The sequence below is a fragment of the Sus scrofa genome, chromosome 17, assembly GCF_000003025.6.
Source record: "Sus scrofa isolate TJ Tabasco breed Duroc chromosome 17, Sscrofa11.1, whole genome shotgun sequence".
Classification (NCBI taxonomy): Eukaryota; Metazoa; Chordata; class Mammalia; order Artiodactyla; family Suidae; genus Sus; species Sus scrofa.
This window is the reverse complement of record NC_010459.5, coordinates 29187670-29205962: the sequence shown is the minus strand read 5'-3', so window position 1 is coordinate 29205962 and position 18293 is coordinate 29187670. Positions and strand designations below refer to the sequence as shown.

General features: G+C 42.7%; 2 protein-coding genes across 2 annotated transcripts in view; one reads left to right on the top strand and one right to left on the bottom strand.

Moving 5' to 3' along the window:
* NKX2-4 (NK2 homeobox 4) lies at positions 4665-8294 on the top strand. Its single transcript, XM_021078193.1, has 2 exons — positions 4665-5393; positions 5729-8294. Exons 1-2 carry the CDS (start codon positions 4940-4942, stop codon positions 6343-6345), a joined length of 1071 nt encoding a protein of 356 aa, XP_020933852.1. The 5' UTR covers positions 4665-4939; the 3' UTR covers positions 6346-8294.
* The window catches only part of XRN2 (5'-3' exoribonuclease 2), an 85860-nt gene continuing 80029 nt past the window's right edge, over positions 12463-18293 (bottom strand). Inside the window, 2 exon segments of the mRNA XM_005672749.3 lie at positions 12463-13008; positions 15726-15864. Of these exon segments, the coding sequence (XP_005672806.2) occupies positions 12943-13008; positions 15726-15864 (205 nt within the window). The 3' untranslated portion in view covers positions 12463-12942.

Genomic DNA, 18293 nt, shown 5'->3' with positions numbered 1-18293 from the left:
AAAAAAGTTATAGAAACATAATTTTTAAAAAGCTGTATGTATTTAGTCAGGTATGTGTAGAGATATGGTATGACCTTTTAGAATGACTAACTCCTCACAAGGAATAACAGAAATGCAATTTTGCTTAAAATTCGAAGGATTTTTTCCTATAAAAGCCATTTAATTACATTCCAAGACATGTTAAAAAATGCTAAAGGCATTGTTCAATGGAACTGTTATTTCATTCTAAAAAGTTTAAACTTCACAGGTAAACAAGATATACAACTAAACTTGTTATTCACAATAGAAAATACATTTCAATATTGTCCTTTTTCTCACATCATGTATTTATTTTAATATTACACTAAAAACTTTAAAGCAGAAAATTTTAAATTTCTAGCTTAAGCTCCTAATTCTAGGGTGAGAGAGTTGTGCCATCCTGGTCAATTTTCATATTTTTACCCCTCTGCGGTAGCCTAACTTTATTCTCTATGACACTGTAAAAAACGAGTAGTACAGTATGACCCTAGAAGAGGGGGCTTCTGGTTTTTGAGGGATCTTTTAACTGGATCTCATTATTAGGATGATTCTAACAACAATCATGTCTTTCTTTCACACCCACCACTCATTCTCACATTGTACTAATAATCCTGTTTATTCAAAATATATTCATGGGTCAGAAAACTATTTTCAATCTAAAAATCTGATTATCAGGAAAGGGTGACTCAAGATTTTTTAATAGGAGTGAAATTGCAAGGAGTTTGCATTTTGGGAAGAAATTTTGAAAGGGGCGGGGGGCGGGTCAAGCTCTCCAGACCCCTCCTCTTCTCCCAAGGAGAGAGAGTCCCAGTCTCCTGGCCATGAACCTTCATTTCCGTCCAGTGCACTGGGGCGGGGAACTGGGGGATAAGAGAGTCAGATGGGGAGGTATACAGGTATTATGAAAATCCTCTCCTCTGTGGTCCCCCATTGGAAGGGGGGGAGAAATAACAAAGTCATCTAAATACAAGTGTAAAATTATAAGAGACTCGTAATCATCGAACATTTAAAACAAAGAGCCTTTAGGAGGATTAAAAAGAAATGAAAACCAAATTTCAGAAATTGGTGAACCCGACAAACATTTAAAAAAGAATTTTTAAAACTTTGTGTTTCATCTCCCTGTAGCAGTTTTGTTTCCTCTTTTTATAATCTCAGATTTTGCTACAAAATACTAGGATCCTGATATGTTTCTTTTTACTCCTTCCCAAGTGCAAAGACAATGTTTTAATGTTACTTTCAAAAACATGAGACTTGTTATTAATCAAATTATTGCACAACTTTGTTAAACTAATCACAAACATAGCAAGTGTCCCATTTCTAAAAGGCACTTATCTTTGAGGGTCAGGCTGAAAGTTTTGTTTTCAAACACAGTTTGTCTTTATAAGGAAATTCGGGACACATAAAAAATCTACTTGCCACCCTGGTAAAACAACACTTCCCTTTAAGGAACTGGCTGGTTCCCCACCTCTCTCAGGCCCTTTTCTCTGAGCTTATCTGACAACAGCAAATCCTACATCGGGGAAGGCTCCTACTTCAGAACTGTTTTTGCCAAATAATTTGGCCCTATGGTTAACTAACACAACGGAAGTTTTCAATAAATACCACACATTTGTCAGAAAGCCAAGAGAGTCTATTCAATCTTTCTGTCTAGGAAATTTTTCTTTATCTGCCACAGCCCATTTAAGAAGTTTTCAGTGGTGTGTATAAAATTACAAAAATCTAAACTATGAAAAAAGCAAGGGATCGAATCACATAAAATATGTTACCCCTTGTGCATAAAATGGCTGTATGCTTCCAGGTTGTACAGACCATCCCAGAAGAAAGAAACAGGTAACAGTGCCTCCAAGGAGGGAAACTGGGAGGCTGAAGGATGGGAAAGGGAGGGACATCTTTTTTTCACTATATTCTCTTCGGTAGTATTTGTGGGTTGATTTTTTTTTTTTTTTTTTTTCCCCTGAGTGCCAGCATTGCTTTTAAGGAAAGAAAAAAAACCAATAAGGAAAACATTCCTCAGAAACACATTTCCTGTGAAATCCAACATGGTCATTGGTATGTAAGAATCTACTGAGTATAAACTTCCACATATAGTGGAGGCAGACAATAATATGATGAACTCGGTAAAAAGCTTTAATGAAACGTTCATCAGATTATTCTAATTTGTGTCTGTATCTAAATATACATACACATCCTCCAGATTACATCTATTTTTCAGGATCATCTGCGCACATCCAAAGAGTGTTTTCAGCATGAATATAATGTAATTTCTGGAAGGAGATGCAAACAATTGATAGGGAGCAATGTTGAAGATTGTGGATTTTTTTTGTTCAGAACTGTCCACCTCCAGTCAAGGGGTATTAATTAGAGTACCAAGTTCCCAAGCAGCCAAAAGTGACTGTCTGCAGAGAGCCTCCAAATACGATAAAGTGCTTTTTAATTTAAAGGTGGGAGCTTGCCAGACTTAAATGCACTTGCAGCTAGACCCACTGTGCTTGAAAAACAAAGTAAGCACAACTTGTAGCTTGACCACTTGATGTGAACTGCTACCCTGACGTTCTACAGAAATGTTACACAAGATGAAATGTATAGCCTGAAACAGAGTAAATAACAATTGTCTGGGAAAAAACTGCGAGCAATTTTGCAGTTTGAATAACTAATCGACATGAAGATTATTAATAGGTTTCATTTCTGAAACATGTTTGAACTTGAAAAATAAAATTTAATGGTTCACGAGCGACTTGTATATCCATAGATGTTATAACAACTACTTTTACTTACCCTGTTATCTCTGAGACAAGTTTAAAGGGAAAGACTTTCTACTATTTTTGATTTATGTGAATCAAGTAAGCAATAAAATTTGAATTAAACCAAAACTTAGAAGCCAAACTGCAGTTTTCAAGATTACAGCAACCACTAAATACACATATAAATGCTTGTGTATTGCTATTAAAACAAAACAAAACAACTAAGCAGGCAATTCCAGCGCAGGTGAAGATGAAGACCTAGCCCAAGTGTTTCAAGTTCAGGAAAGACCTGTAAGAGTAGCATCATGTTAAAATTGTAGCATATAAAATACAAAATTTAAAAATTTGTAGCCTAAGTGACATCTGCAAACAATCAATGGTACCTTGTCTTTTGTTCTTTCAGCATTTTAAAATACTAGTACTCTCCACACTTGCCTGGTTGACACTTTCTTCCCGTAGATGAATATTGGTCCCTTCCCTGCCCCATCCCCTGTGCCCAGAGTCTTTAGAAAACTTGCTGAAATGAACAAAACAATTTTTAAAACAATAAGACCAAAACCACGGAAGACACTCCAACCAAAGGGCTGAAACCAAACAAGGAGTAGGTAACTGTTCTTCCCTTCAAGACATGTGCCATTGGGTTTTATGTCCTATTAGGTTCAACTGGAATCGTTTTCATACACCGTGTTCTTTTTAAAACAATAAAATCTTGCTTAAGAAAGCACTCTCCTTGTTTTTCTTTTTGGTGTCCTGGTCAAGAAAACTTAAAAACTGCGTCTTTGTTTTTCTGTTTTAACTGAAGGGCTGTTTCAAAATTTAATCAATATGCTTTGCACACTTCTTTTGTCCTATTCTTTGTCGTGCTCAGTATTCAGTGGAAAGTTCACAATGTCTAAATTCTTCTTTGCTGTGCAGGTACATTTGCAAATCAAAGGCTGACAAAGTTTTTTTAAAAAATCACTTTATCTACAGTTGCATATTTTTCAAGAGAAATTACCATTTTCACCTGACCTCAGCATCCATTTCATATTCCTTGAGTAGTTTATGTTTTTCAAAGAACAATAAAAAGATGCATTTTGATTAGCTAGAAATATTTGGATTTTCTTTTTCTTCTTTTTTTCCTTTCACTGTAATGATATGCCAATAAACCCTAAGTTGGACACTTTTACTTGAGGCAGGGGCGCAGGAAAAAAAAACAAAGATAAAGAAACCTGTAAAGAACTTCACAGGTAAAAAATGAACAGGAAACATTGGAACAGATGAAAAAATGTACCCTGATTCCCTAATCCAACCTCCATCCCCACAGAGTAGAAACAGAATACTTACAAGTTAGCATCTGTGCATCTGTATCCCTGTGTGTTTTCTCTCATCTTTGGATTTGGATACTTTGAGCTAATTTGGAAGGGCCCGTTTGGCTGCCCACAAAATGATGCTTAAGAGTCTAAAGATGCATAAATTAGAAGCCCGACAATGGCAGAGAACGGTCATTGTACCTCAGCTCTTTATGCGCTCTTACGGTGGGACCCAAGAGCCTTTTTCTTTCTTTTCTTTTCTTTTTTTTTTTTTCCCTTTTCTTTTCTTTTTTAACACTTTAGTAGACGATGGAGCGAGTGAGAGGCTGGTAGCTGGAGAGGACTCGGCAAGCCCTGCATACCGCCCCCCCCGCACCCCCTACGCCGCCACCTCAATTATACTGGACTCTTCTACGAAGTTACTTTAGGAAACCTGGGGTCTGGATGGCCAGAGGTGCGGAGTCCTTCAGGTCAAGACTCAACGCCGGCCTCGGAGTTTTATTTCTGGGGCTCGAGGGCCGGGGTAACCGCTGGGATGGAGGCGGGGAAGGTCGGAGAAAGCAAAGGGGGTGGGGGTGATCTTTTCAAGAAACACCCAACTGCTCCCTTTACCTTTTCTGCCTCCACTATGGGGGGGCGGGGGGGGGCGAGAGAAAAAGATGTCAATGACCATTGTTTGCTCGTTTGGGATATTGCTCCGCCCCCCGAGTCTGTCGTAAACCTGGCGCCGGACTAAAATAAACCCCAGATCCCGCAGCTCTAGGGGCTCGCCGCGCCGCGACTCCTGGTCACAGGCGCTGCCGCCGTGGCCGAGGTGGCGGCGACGAGTGGCCGCCGCGTCCCGCCCGCGCCCGCCCCGGGCCCCCCTACCTGGCCGCCCGCCGAGCCATGTCGTTGAGCCCCAAGCACACGACGCCCTTCTCCGTGTCCGACATCCTGAGCCCCATCGAGGAGACCTACAAGAAGTTCGGCGGCGCCATGGATAGCGCGCCGCCCGGCCTGGGGGCGTCCCTGGGGGCCGCGGCCGCCGCCTACCGCGCGCCGCCGCCGGGTCCGTCCTCCCAGGCGGCGGCCGTGGCGGGCATGCAGCCCCCGCACGCCATGGCGGGCCACAACGCGGCGGCGGCGGCTGCGGCGGCGGCGGCGGCAGCGGCGGCGGCCGCCACCTACCACATGCCGCCAGGCGTCTCGCAGTTCCCGCACGGCGCCATGGGTGGCTACTGCAACGGCGGCCTGGGCAACATGGGCGAGCTGCCCGCCTACACGGACGGCATGCGGGGAGGCGCGGCTGCCGCGGCCACCGGCTGGTACGGCGCCAACCCGGACCCGCGCTACTCGTCAAGTGAGCGGGGCCAGGCGCGCGGGACGGAGGGCAGCGGACGGCGCGGGCTTTTCCTGCCACGGCGCGGGGCGCGGGGGGCGCTGGGACCTGGCCACGGGCGCGCGGGGCGCCCTGGAACTTTGCGCGCGCTGGGATCCCGCCGGGAGCGCGCGGGACGTCCTGGGACCCTGCACGCGCGCGGGGGTGGGGTGGGGGCGCTGGGACCCAGCTGGGGGAGTGTGGGGGGCGCCGGGCGTCCTGCGACCCCGGCCGCGGTCCGGTTGGCGTCGCGGCCGCCAGGGCGCAAGAAAAGCTGGGCGGAGGCTGACCGGGCTTCTCCTTGGGCCCCTCCCCAGTCTCCAGGTTCATGGGGCCGTCGGCGGGCGTGAACGTGACCGGCATGGGGTCGCTGACGGGCATCGCGGATGCCGCCAAGTCGCTGGCGCCCTTGCACGCGGCGGCGGCGGCGGCGGCGCCGCGCAGGAAGCGCCGCGTGCTCTTCTCGCAGGCGCAGGTCTACGAGCTGGAGCGGCGTTTCAAGCAGCAGAAGTACCTGTCGGCGCCCGAGCGCGAGCACCTGGCCAGCATGATCCACCTGACGCCCACGCAGGTCAAGATCTGGTTCCAGAATCACCGCTACAAGATGAAGCGGCAGGCCAAGGACAAGGCGGCGCAGCAGCTGCAGCAGGAGGCCGGCCTGGGCCCGCCGCCGCCACCGTCCCCGCGCCGCGTGGCCGTGCCGGTGCTGGTCAAGGACGGCAAGCCCTGCCAGAACGGGGCCGGCCCGCCGACGCCCGGCCAAGCCGGCCCGCAGCCGCCCGCGCCGACGCCCGCGCCCGAGCTGGAGGAGCTGTCTCCGAGCCCGCCCGCGCTGCATGGCCCGGGGGGCGGCCTGGCAGCCCTGGACGCGACCGCGGGGGACTTCGGCGGCGGCACGCTGGGCGCCAACCTGCTCTACGGCAGGACGTGGTGACCGCGCGTGCCGGCGGGGAGGCGCGCCGGGGCGGACTCCGCACGGCGGCCGAGTACGGACGCTCCCTGGAGAGGGGCAGGCTCCAGCCTCTCTGCCGGAGGTGGGACGGCGACCACCCCGGGATTGAATAATGAGTTTCACGCCCGGAGGCTTTGAGGTGGTGATTTCCTCCTTCTAGAAGTTCCTAAATTGTGTGAAAAGCCGGCTGAGTCCACATCCACCACGTCCCTAACCAAAGCTCTCGGAGTTTTAAACGTTGGAAGAAACTTCGTTGGTGTTTGTAGCTCTGCAGATCAACCCAGCTTTAACAATGAATTCTTGAAGTGGAACTTATCTTGGGAGATTAATTTTCGAAGCCCCCGCCCCCCTTAAGTGCAATTTCATTAATGTTTGATTGAAAGTAAATTGAATTGTAGCTCAAGGTGGATCATGCACATAGCAACATTATTGCAGAGGAATTATTGCCATTGAGAGAAATGGAATAAAAATAATCAAAATACTGCTTATACGGATTGATATAGCTTTTTAAATTTAATGCTGATTTTGAAATGTTTTGGTCATTATTTGGCAAATGAGTGTTTGTATATTACCCTAAAAAAGGATTTCTCCCCGTAAGAGGCAGCTCATTAAAAGAAAGAAGGGTTGTAAACTACTTTTTATATGGAAACTGGTCTCCCAGAATCAACGGATAAAATATATAACCCTATCTGGAGTAGACAAACGTTATTTATTCTTTGTAAGGTATTTCCTTGTCTGAATTTGAATACCTTGATGATGTACTAGAACCAGCAAGCAAATTTCTAAAAAAGCAATTAAAAAAATCTGTATTTCAGAGCATGTCAAGAAGAAAGGATAAGCTGATTTATTGAATTGTAATCAGTATGTAAAGAATGAGTAAAGTATTTATAATTTGCTCATCACATGTAGAACTTAGTAGGGGTTACACACCAATTTTGTTGGTGTTTTCTTGTACAAATTATGTATTTACTCTTTAATATGCCAATTTATATTTCCTATGCTTCAAAAGAATATTTAAATATAACTTAAAAGAACCTTAAGAACTTTTTTTTTTTGGTAAAAGTCAAGTGGTCATTTCTTTTTTACTTGGTTGTGTAGGTTTGGTTTGGTTTGGTTTTACACTAGTTGGCATTATATGACAACATAGCTCCGTTTACTCATGATTTAAATAACTGGTAGCAGAGTAAAAATACTAAAAGAAAGCTGAATAATGTGAACTTATAAAATGAATGAAAATTAAAGACATAATATAGATAAAGCATGATTCATAAGTGAACAAAACAAAATTACCAGAGATCCTAAACCTCTTCTGCATTTGAAGTTTGGAATTATAGTTTGAAGCATTTTATTTCACTTCATTGTTTGAGCGTTTTTCTGAATGTGTAAGGTGAATTCTTAAGATGTTTTAGATGTAGCACTTTCTCTAAATGTATTTTATATAACTAATAATAATTTTTAAAACTCAAGTTCCTTTCACAAAGGGGAAAAACACTAAAGAAGCAAGGAGATCAGGCTTTATCAAGGGGCTGTGAATGTTTTTTTGCACAATAATAATTGACTTCAAACATTTAACATACAAAAGAATTTGAGAAGAAAAAATAACACGAAAACGGTGCCATACACCTTCGGAAAATTCTCCCATTGTGGGCTTTTGCATATTCATAGAATTGACTTTGAAAATGTTAGCCAAGTTAACATAACTATAGCTGATGTGCCAAATTTTAAAGTGCTTGTTTATTGATTTGATTCTTCATATTAGTACCAGAATTCTGAAATTTTACTTCTAGAAGATGTGTTCCAAAAGTTCATATGGTTTGTAATTTTTTTTTTTTTACAGCCCAATTATTAACAAAAACATAGCTATGGACTAAGGACTCCAAGTAACATATTTAAAGAAAATAAATATTCACAGACAGTTTTTTCCTTGATAATTCATTTCTGGAACAACAACAACAAAAATCCCTTAGACTAAGTGAACTCTCTGTCAAAAAGATCACTAAGAAGAAACAGGCTTCTTTATATTTTCTGAAAGTGTGTTTGGTACAGGCATACTTTTTCCTTTAAGCCTTCCTTTAAACAGTAAAGAACCCAAGCCCGAAGGAACTCCTATGCAGGAACTGGGATTCACATTCTACACCCAGAAATGAACTGAGTTTATGTGGACACCTCCTGGAATTAGGATAAGGTTTGATTTTGAAACATTAAAATAGAAACTTTTTAACTGTAGAATTCCACATTCTTGATTAATGCTTAAACAAGAGCTTTTTTCTTCTTTTGCAATTAGTGCTTTGCCAGATCTTTTATAGAAAACACAAACAGCCAGACTAGGTGAAACTCATTAACTGAAGAGGAGGATAAGTGTCTTTGCAACCAAGAGGGAGGGCGGGCTGGTGCAGGGATTGAGTGGAACAAAGCGCCTCCAAAGTTTAGCAGCGGCCACAGCAAAACCTGATTTCAGAAATGCTAGCTGAAGATGCGACACTTGCCTAAATATTTAGGGGTTTTAAAGTAATCTAACTCATCTTTTCCAATTGAGGCACAGAAACCCAAATCCAGAATCAAAATTGCTCAGAGGAACAGCAGGGATTGCAGGTACTTTTATGAAATCTGTGTTGGGATGCAAGTCTTGAAGTGTGTGTGTGGGGGTGCATGCGTGCAAGCATGTGCACGAGCAATGTGAAGGATACAAGAGGGGTGTTTTGTATGTGGAAGGGGGAGTGTAACCTAGTTGTCCTCTATTTAAGACTTTGCTTAGAGCTAAAATCTAAAGGTGGAAACAAGTAGTCAGACTTTTATCAACAAAGATGTTGTGTTCAAGCCCCACTTTCTTGGACTGTTTACTTTCAATTTAAAGCAAATCAGAGACCCAATCTTGTTCACTAGATGCAAGTACCTTCCAAAGACTTGCTTTGTTAGCTGCACTGAATACTGCTGATTTAGAAAACATAAAGACTCATCCACTGGAGTTGTGCATAAGCTAATGCACTACGTGGTGGCAATATACATTTCAGCTGTAGTTCAAAGCATAAATGACAAGGCCCAGTTGTTCAACACAACACTAACATGTGGATAAAACCCTAATGGTAATTATTTCAGTCCAGTTTTTAAAATATTGCCACTTGCCGTGCCCAAGCCCAGTGAGCACTAGGATACATTTTTTTTAAAAGCAAGTAAATCCATGGACTTTTGTGGCTAGTGAGAATTGGTGAGCATCTGGAGGAGATTCAGAGAAGACTGGAAGCCTAAGAACTGCGTGCACATCTAGTCAGGAATGCCCTCTCACCACTAAGTATGGAGAGAACCGTGATTTCAAGATCACTCCTAATTATTTTTAAGCCTGCAGGTACTGGAAGCTTCTGAGAGGCTTTTTGATTTCACTTGTTTTTGCTTTAGTATGTTCACCTGCATTTGAATGAAAGGCCATTTATTTCCGTTTTTAAATTCCGTGTTGCCGCTTATTTCAGTAATTGTTTAGGTGATTGCTAATAAAAGTTTCGCCGCGAATATTGCCTAACAAGTTGTGTAAACTCTTGCGCAGTCGTGAAAGGCACTATCCCCAAGTCACACACGCACAAATTAAAGCACGTCCGCCCTTTTGCTTGCGTTCCTTGTATGCGCTATCAGGAAGCACGCAGCGCGGGCACTCAGCTTCAGCCTGGGTTCAGGAGAAAGCAATCCATGGAGAACGGCCGCCTCTTTGTTAGTTTGACCTTCCTGGTCAGGAATGGTGGGCAGTGGGTGCCAGGACTGGACCGGCAGCCATGCGGGCAGGAAGCGGGGCGCCGCGGGAGCCACCCGGCGTCTGCGGATGCGAAGTCGAGTTGACCCGTCGGGGAACGTCTAGATTCTAGATTTCGAAGCACTGCTAAATTCTTCAAATTGCAGCCTCTTTCCTTCCAGGTCCGCACCCTTGCCGGAGCTGAGAGAAGCGAGAAGCGGCCGCACCGCGTTGGAGACCCAGGGACGATGCGGCGCCCGGCCCAACTTCCCCAGCTCGGGCCCCGCGGGTTACCCCGCCGCCCCACCGCCGCTAGGAACCCGCCGCGGTGTGCGGACGGCTTTGTGCTCCGAGCATTGAGCATTACCTCACTGCTCCTTAAAGGAAGACAGCTGCTCATCAAGGGCTCTCAGCGCCACGATACAGTCTGCCGTCTCCAGGTTCTGAGATTTAAATATTTTTCATATGAGACCCTGAAAAACTTAGCCCTGCTTAACGATGGTGTAATTGAGGATAGTTACTTACATCAGATCATGGAGGGAATATTCATAGCTTTAAGCATTCCATTTAAAGTTCCAAAAAGCGTTTACCTGTTGAAATGACGGCATTTTTCTGGAAGATCCAAACGTGGGGACAAGTTGGAAAGAGAAGCAAGGAGGGATTAGGAAGCCAGGGCAAAGGAGTGGAGCTGTAAGGGCTAGAGGGAAACTAGCCCTCCTAATCTTTCCATCAGGCTTTTTGCTTAGATATCTTCACAATACTTTAAACATTACTTTTCAAATTTAACTTGTTTTGATCAGTTACATGAAGTCAAAACCAATTATTTCACAGACATGCTCATGATAGCCTAAAACAAAATTAAAGATCTGAGGAAATAGGGGTTCTGTAGAAGTATGGGTCTGGGGTACTTATAGAGCCAGAGTTTAAGATATTTATTATGGGCTCCTCTGGAATATACAGTACTTGATTTAGGTGCTTATACACTGCTAACATGTAGAAGAGAGAGATGTGTATGAGAAGGCATTGTCAGCACTTGCATGTATTGCGAAGGTAACATGTAACGGCTGTGTTAATTCCCAGTGGTGAGACTCTACTTCAACAATAAAGGAGCCTGTGCCATTCAACCATCCTCAGCAATGAACTCAATAGCTTCAAAATACCCCCAATCCAAGGTTAGGATGGGATTTTTTTTTTCCGCATAGATTTTAAGACTAACAAGTGTGCCTTTGTAGAATATTAAGGTGAAACTGTCTTAAGTCAGAAAGTCAAAGAGAAACCTTATTTTACAATCTGAGGCTAGAATGGAAAAATGGGAACAAAGCAGCAAGTCTTTCTATGTGCCTCTCAGTTTGTTGTGGCAAATGAATATGCCCATGGAAGTGCTGTGTGTGAACTGCAAGCATATATCTAAGGAATTAGTGTGCTTAGCAACAAGGAAAAAAAATGAGTACAAATTAGAATCTACTGTGAAGTAAGACATAAAATATGCCAAGGAACATAGACTATTTAGCTGGGAATTAGTCTCAGGCTTTTTTTTTTCTTTTTTTTGCTCTTCTATTGTGTTGTGCATTTTTTTTCTTTCAATTGAAGCATAAATGACCTATAGCACCGTTAGTTGCATATGATTCGATATTTCTATACATTTCAAAATGATCACGTTAATCTGTCACCAAAGATATTGTGATATTATTATATCCCCATGCTGTACATTTCACCCCATGACTCATCTATTTTGTAACTAGAATTTTGTACCTCAACCTCCCTCACCTATTTAACTCATCCCCATGCTCTTGAATTTCTTAACTTTTCTGACTTAAAACAAGTCCTTAAAACTGCAGCACAAGTCTAAATGAAATTTGTAAAATGTAAAAAATTTATTCTCATAAGATTTTACAGTTCACCAAATCAGTAGCAGACATACATGCTAATATACGGGTTGTCTGGATTGTCTTGCTGACCATATTCTATTAAAATCTACTTCCTTACTGACTTTCTTTTGACATCTAAATGTGAAAATGAATTGTTTTCTGAAATACTGACTTTGTCTTTTTATCTTTTTAGGGCCACACCTGTGACAAATGGAGATTCCCAGGCTAGGGGTCCAATTGGAGCTGTAGCCGATGGCCTACACCACAGCCACAGCAACGTTGGATCTGAGCTACGTCTGCCACCTACACCACAGCTCGAGGCAACGCCGGATCCTCAATGCATTGAGCAAGGCCAGGGATCAAGCCTGCATCCTCATGGATACTAGTCAGATTTGTTTCTGCTAAGCCACAATGGGAACTCCTGAAATCTGATTAAAAAAAAAAACACATGTATGTGGCCAAGATTTTTGCTTTAAATATTGTCAGAGATAAAAACAACAAAAGAGACCAGACTTTTAATTTTTTTTTTTTTTTACTAAAGTCCAGAAAGTTCCATATGACAAGTACATTAATGAAATGTTCCCAAAGAAATAGTGAACAATATACACTCTAGTTGGCTGAGGGTTCCAGCTCAAGAGTTCATACCTAATTCTTGTGCATTAAAAATCAGCATGGATCTTAGATGATCTAGAATACACTGTGTTTTGAAATCCACAGCTGGTTTGATTTTTAACCATAATGAAAAACCAGTATTCCTATTCCATCAAATATGTTTTACAAGCAATAATAAATTCAGATCCACTGTATTATGCACACACATCTTTGGAAAGCAACATAAAACAGTGAGATCGGATCAGTAGAAATATACACATTTAAAAGAAATACACAAAATACTGTAGTTTTATTAAAAACTACTACTTGAGAAAGAAATCTTTCCACAAATAGCATAAAACTGTAGAACGATGAAAGGATTTGGGAAAGCTTTACAAAAGCCTAATTCCAACTGTATCTTCCTGAGGGTGGTGGCAAAGGGTATTTCCTTCCTTCTCTGGGATATCCCTAAAAAAAAAAAAAAAAAGCAAAGAGGTTATTTTCTGGATTAACATCCCTGCACAGTAATTAACCTTATTTTTCTGTGGAAACACACACCGTAAAGAAGGTAAATATGTCTTAAAGGAGTACCACAGGGAAGGTCTCCATAGTCTGCAGCTTTACATGAAGCCGGTTGCAAAGCTGGCAGAAACGCTATCACTGACAATGGAACCAAATGAGCCTTAACAAGCGCTGAAGAGATTCCTTAAAATGCACACAAATGAACACTGCTAAGTGTCTTGTTTTTGTAAAACATTTGTGGTTCTCAATTTTGTTTTTGTAAAACATTTGTGGTTCTCAATTTTCCCTACCGCTCTCATGGTAATTCAAGCCACATTATGTATGGTAAGGTGCTCATCTTTAGACATATTACACAGGAGAGTCATTTTGCTTAACCAAGGCAGGAGCTTGCTGTGCCAGTTGCGGCTTAATGAACTATTAATTTTAGGGTTTTGTTTGTTTGTTTAGCCATAAATAATAGAGCATACCACATTATGTTATTACATAATCAATTACTGCAACATGCATAAATTTCTAATGTGCTTGCAAATAATAATTCATCTTCTATACAACCTGAAGATGAATGTGACACCCCTCCCGACAATCTTCTTCTAGGCCTCGGGGATTCTGAAATGGACCCCTCCTGCATGGTGTCACTGAGAGCACTTCACTAGTTTAAATTATAACATGAATTAAATTATAGCATCAATTGTGATTTAATAAAAACATCTTAGCAGAAAAAAAGACTGAGAAAGAAAGGTATCTCCACAAGGTCCTAAAAGAATTATAATAAATGTACCAACTGGTTACTCACTATCTCCTAAGTGAATAAGAATTTCACCCCCTGAAACAGCTCCTTTAAAGGGAAGACCTCCTCTAAAGGAGGCAGGAGACACTGAACTGGGCTCAGAAGTTACTGGTGTCCCCAGCTCTGCTGCCAAACAGCAAGACATTGAAGGTTTTGGCTCCTGCTGGAAGATGAGGAGACTGGCCTAAACTTTCTTCAGGGCTGCTTCTAGTTGTAAGGGTGCCTTCCTTTCAGCAAGATTCTAATGTAGGCTGCCGGTGTCACCCCGACTCCAGTGCATCAACAGTCTCAATCTACTGAGTCTATGGACATACTTTTGAGAGATCTTGGGCTGCCAGTATTCAAAGTAATATTCTATGAACTGATTCTAAAGAACTATAACCAGCGTCTCTCAAAAGACAATTGATTATTTTCTTGTAAAGTGAACTGAGACTTTGAAGAATACACCAAAAAAGTATGGGGAAAAAAAGGTTTTTTTTTTTTTTTTTGGCTGTCAGCAGAAGAGTCTTCTTAGCTGACAGAACAGTGGGACTCATGGTGAGAACTTGAGTTAGAAAATGAATATTCGCAGCTCTGCAGAAGGCTAGACAACATCAGGTAAGCAACTGGAAACTTCTTCACGTCACTGTGGTGCCAACTCCTTGAACACCACATGCTCTGAATCACAGCACCCAGATCCTGTTCTCTTGCAGACATGTGATTAAAGAGCATATTAAGTACTGACTAGGGTATCAAACGGCTGGGGGACAAAGAGATGGAAGCAAACAGAGCTCAGTCTTAAACATTGCTAAAACTGGACGCTATAAAGAGAAGGAAATGAAGCTTACACTTACTGAATTTGTGTAGGAATTACTATACTCATTCCATGTATAGCTGTTTAAATTTAGTGTTTTTTTTTTTTTTAAGTGGAAAATTATGTAGGAGATTTCTTTCCATGAAGAGATGAATCAAGATAGAAAACTCCTAAGAGGAACAAAGATAACAGCTGAAAAGGTGAGATGATTTTTTTCAGCTTCTAGAAAATTACCATTTATTTTGAGAGATCTAGTTTCTATTAAAACAAAGAGTAATATCCTTAAAGGATAAACAATGCGGAGTTCCGGTTGTGCTCAGCAGGTTATAAACCCAACTAGTATCCATGAGGATATGGATTCGATCCCTGGCCTCACTCAGTGAGTTAAGGATCTGGCGTTGCTATGGCTCTGGTGTAGCCAGCAGCTGCAGCTCTAATATGATCCCTAGCCTGGGAACTTCCATGTGCTGCTGGGGCAGCCTGAAAGGTTTAAAAAAAAAAAGATAAGCAATGTGTTTTGCTGATGGACCATATCTGTGGTAAACACCAGACTGCTGTGATTAAAGGGGCTTTTCAGGACTTCTCCCCATGGCTCAGTGGAAATGAATCTGACCACTATCCATGAGGACGCAGGTTTGATTCCTGGCCTCGCTCGGTGGGTTAAGGATCCATCACTGCCATGACCTGTGGTGTAGACTGAAGATGAGACTCGGATCCCGTGTTGCTATGGCTGTGCCTGTGGTATAGGCAGGTGGCTGCAGCTCCAATTGGACCCCTAGCCTGGGAACCTCCACATGCTGCAGGTGAGGCCCTAAAAAGACAAAAAAAAAAAAAAAAAAAAAAAAAAAGGTGCGGGAGGCTTTTCGTCTGGAAATTCTTTAGCATCTTCAAGGCATAGTCTATGCAGTGAGGCAGATGCTCACTCTGTCTACATTTGTAATGAGGGATCCAAGCTCAGCGGAGCTACTCCATCAACACCTTATCCAGAGATGTTTAAGAAACAAAACAAGAACCATGGAGTCCCAAGAGGCACGGCACATCAGAGTGAGCAGTAGCTCCCCACCCCACGCCCACTGGCATCACCTGTCTCCCTCCACGGTCGTCGCGTCTGGGTGGGTACCCGCCTGGCCCTGCCAGCATCTGGTACTGGTTTGGCTGGAAGGCTGCGTTCTGGGTTTGAAGCATCCGGTTCCATGGCAGCAGAGGTTCAGCCCCAACACCCCTGGAAATGTACCATGTTTGCATTAAAAGACAAGTGTGAGTCAGAACCAAAAGCCTAAAATCTGGCAGCTATCATCTCCAAATTTTAGGACACTCCAACATGTCTAGATCTGTTGTGTGGGACACACAGTATCGGAGTGGCCTCACATCCTGTGTAGTTTCACATGTTTCACGAAGTACCAGCGTTTTTATTTAAAAGGGTGTTTAAACTCAATCGCATCAGGAAGGGCTGACTTAAAAAAATATTTTGTTCACTTTCAATTGTAAAATTTCCTTTTCATAGTCACTTAAAAATTTGGCCCCAAGATCACCATGTTGGCTACATGTAAGATGCTATCCAAAGAGTAAACATGTGCAAGACAGGAGAATGAGGCTTTATTTTTAAAATGTCCAGGCTCGTTCTTGGAGTTCATTCTTTCCAGTTAATTGCAGGTTGCAAATGAATTCTTACTGCTGAGTACTTCGAATCTAGGGTAGGGGACTTGGCTGTTTTTTCCCATCCATTATTCTGCTCAATATGTCAGAAGGTCCGATCGGGAGGAAACCTTTTCAAGTTCTATTGATGCGGCTTTCAATTGACCACGGTGACCTAGCAACATGAGCACTAATTGGCACGGGCTGACTGGCATTTGGTGTACAGTTTACATGGGAACACAGACTCAACAGCTATTATAACCCAGTTTGCCAGCCCAGATTACTAGTCAAAAGAAATGTTTTAATTGTCTTCAAGTGCCTATTTTAACTTTGCAGATATAAAGCAACAGGTATGATGTATTAAATCATAACAATTTAAAATTGTCACAAAGACAATGAAGCAAAGCTTTACCCTCTAAAGGCAATCACCATGTAATACAGAACTTTCTTGAGGCATTTTCCTCAACTTCCATTTTACAGAACAGTCACTACAAAGAATAAACAGAAGCAAAATTCTCCAGTATATTTTAACATTAGAAGCTTTGGGGCCATTACAGATGTTGGGAGGAATTACAGTAAAACTTTCAAGTTCGCTAAAGCACTAACTAGCTGGTACCAATATTAACCCCTGACAGAGTATGAATTTCACTTCCAAGGTCTTGGGGGTGGGGCGCAGAAGTTAGGCTCACTGGGTAATGCATTCTTCTCACAGCTATTCAAGCCTGAATCCATCCCCTCTACCCGCGACTCTCCTCCCTTCATTGGGAGGTTGCCTTTTTTAAAAAAAACAAAAAAACACCAAAGATAACTATTTGTGTGTGATGGCTCTCTAAAAGAACTCTAGAAAGGCCAATGCTAGTCTCCACAGTTACTGGTGAAACCAGAGCCCTAATAATATCATTTGTTGTAGGTGAAACAAAATAAAATGAAAAATAAATTTGTACCTCAAAAAGAACATGCATAATATATCCAGGGCTTTTAATTTTTTGGATTCACTGACAGAAATATATTTTAGGAGTTCCCGTGGCTCAGTGGTTAACAAACCTGACTGGTATCCATGAGGACATGAGTTCGATCCCTGGCCTTGCTCAGTGGGTTAAGGATCGGGCATTGCCAGGAGCCGTGGGGTAGGTCACAGATGCGGCATGGACCTGGCGTTGCTGTGGCTGTGGTGTAGGCCAGCAGTTGTTGTTCCGATTTGACCCCTGGCCTGGGAACCTTCATATGCTGTGAGTGTGGCCCTAAAAAGACCCAAAAAAAAAAAAAAAAAAAAAATTTAGCAAGAATGCCTCATCTGTTCAGCAAGAACAGCTCCACGTACAGAGAAGGGCAGGGTCTCTTCTGGTCTCTGCAGAACTGGGTGGTGAGGTCTGTGCTGTGACCAAGGACGATCATCAAAACTGGCCATTAACACAAAATCCCTCTTGCCACAAGTACAGTTCACACATTCTATTACGAAGCTAAAACTCAAATGAGTTTCAGGAAAATCTACTGGTATGGATAAAATACATTGCAAATGCAATTTTACATTATTTAATGTTCTAAAAATAGATTAGGAACAAAGCTATCATTTAAAAGTACAAAGTTCTCCTTTCTGTTGAAGATGACTACTTGAAATGTTTATTGACGCCCCCCAAAATTATAAAAATAACTTAATTAAAATTAAGCAGAATCAAGTAAGGGACGTGAACTACCTTCTTTCGCTTTTTAGTGGCAGAAAGGCCTTTCTTTTCCACAAGTTTATCATATTTCTGGGGTGCTCCCGTCGTGGCTCAGTGGTTCACAAACCCAACTAGTATCCACAAGGACTTGGGATTGATCCCTGGCCTTGCTCAGTGGGTCAAGGATCCGGCGTTGCCGTGAACTGTGGTGTAGGTCGCAGATGCAGCCCAGATCCCACGTTGCTGTGGCTGTGGTGTCGGCTGGCAGCTAGAGCTCCAATTGGACCTGTAGCCTGGAAAGATCCATATGCTGCAGGTGTGGTGGGCCCTAAGAAGACAATAAAAAAAGTTTACC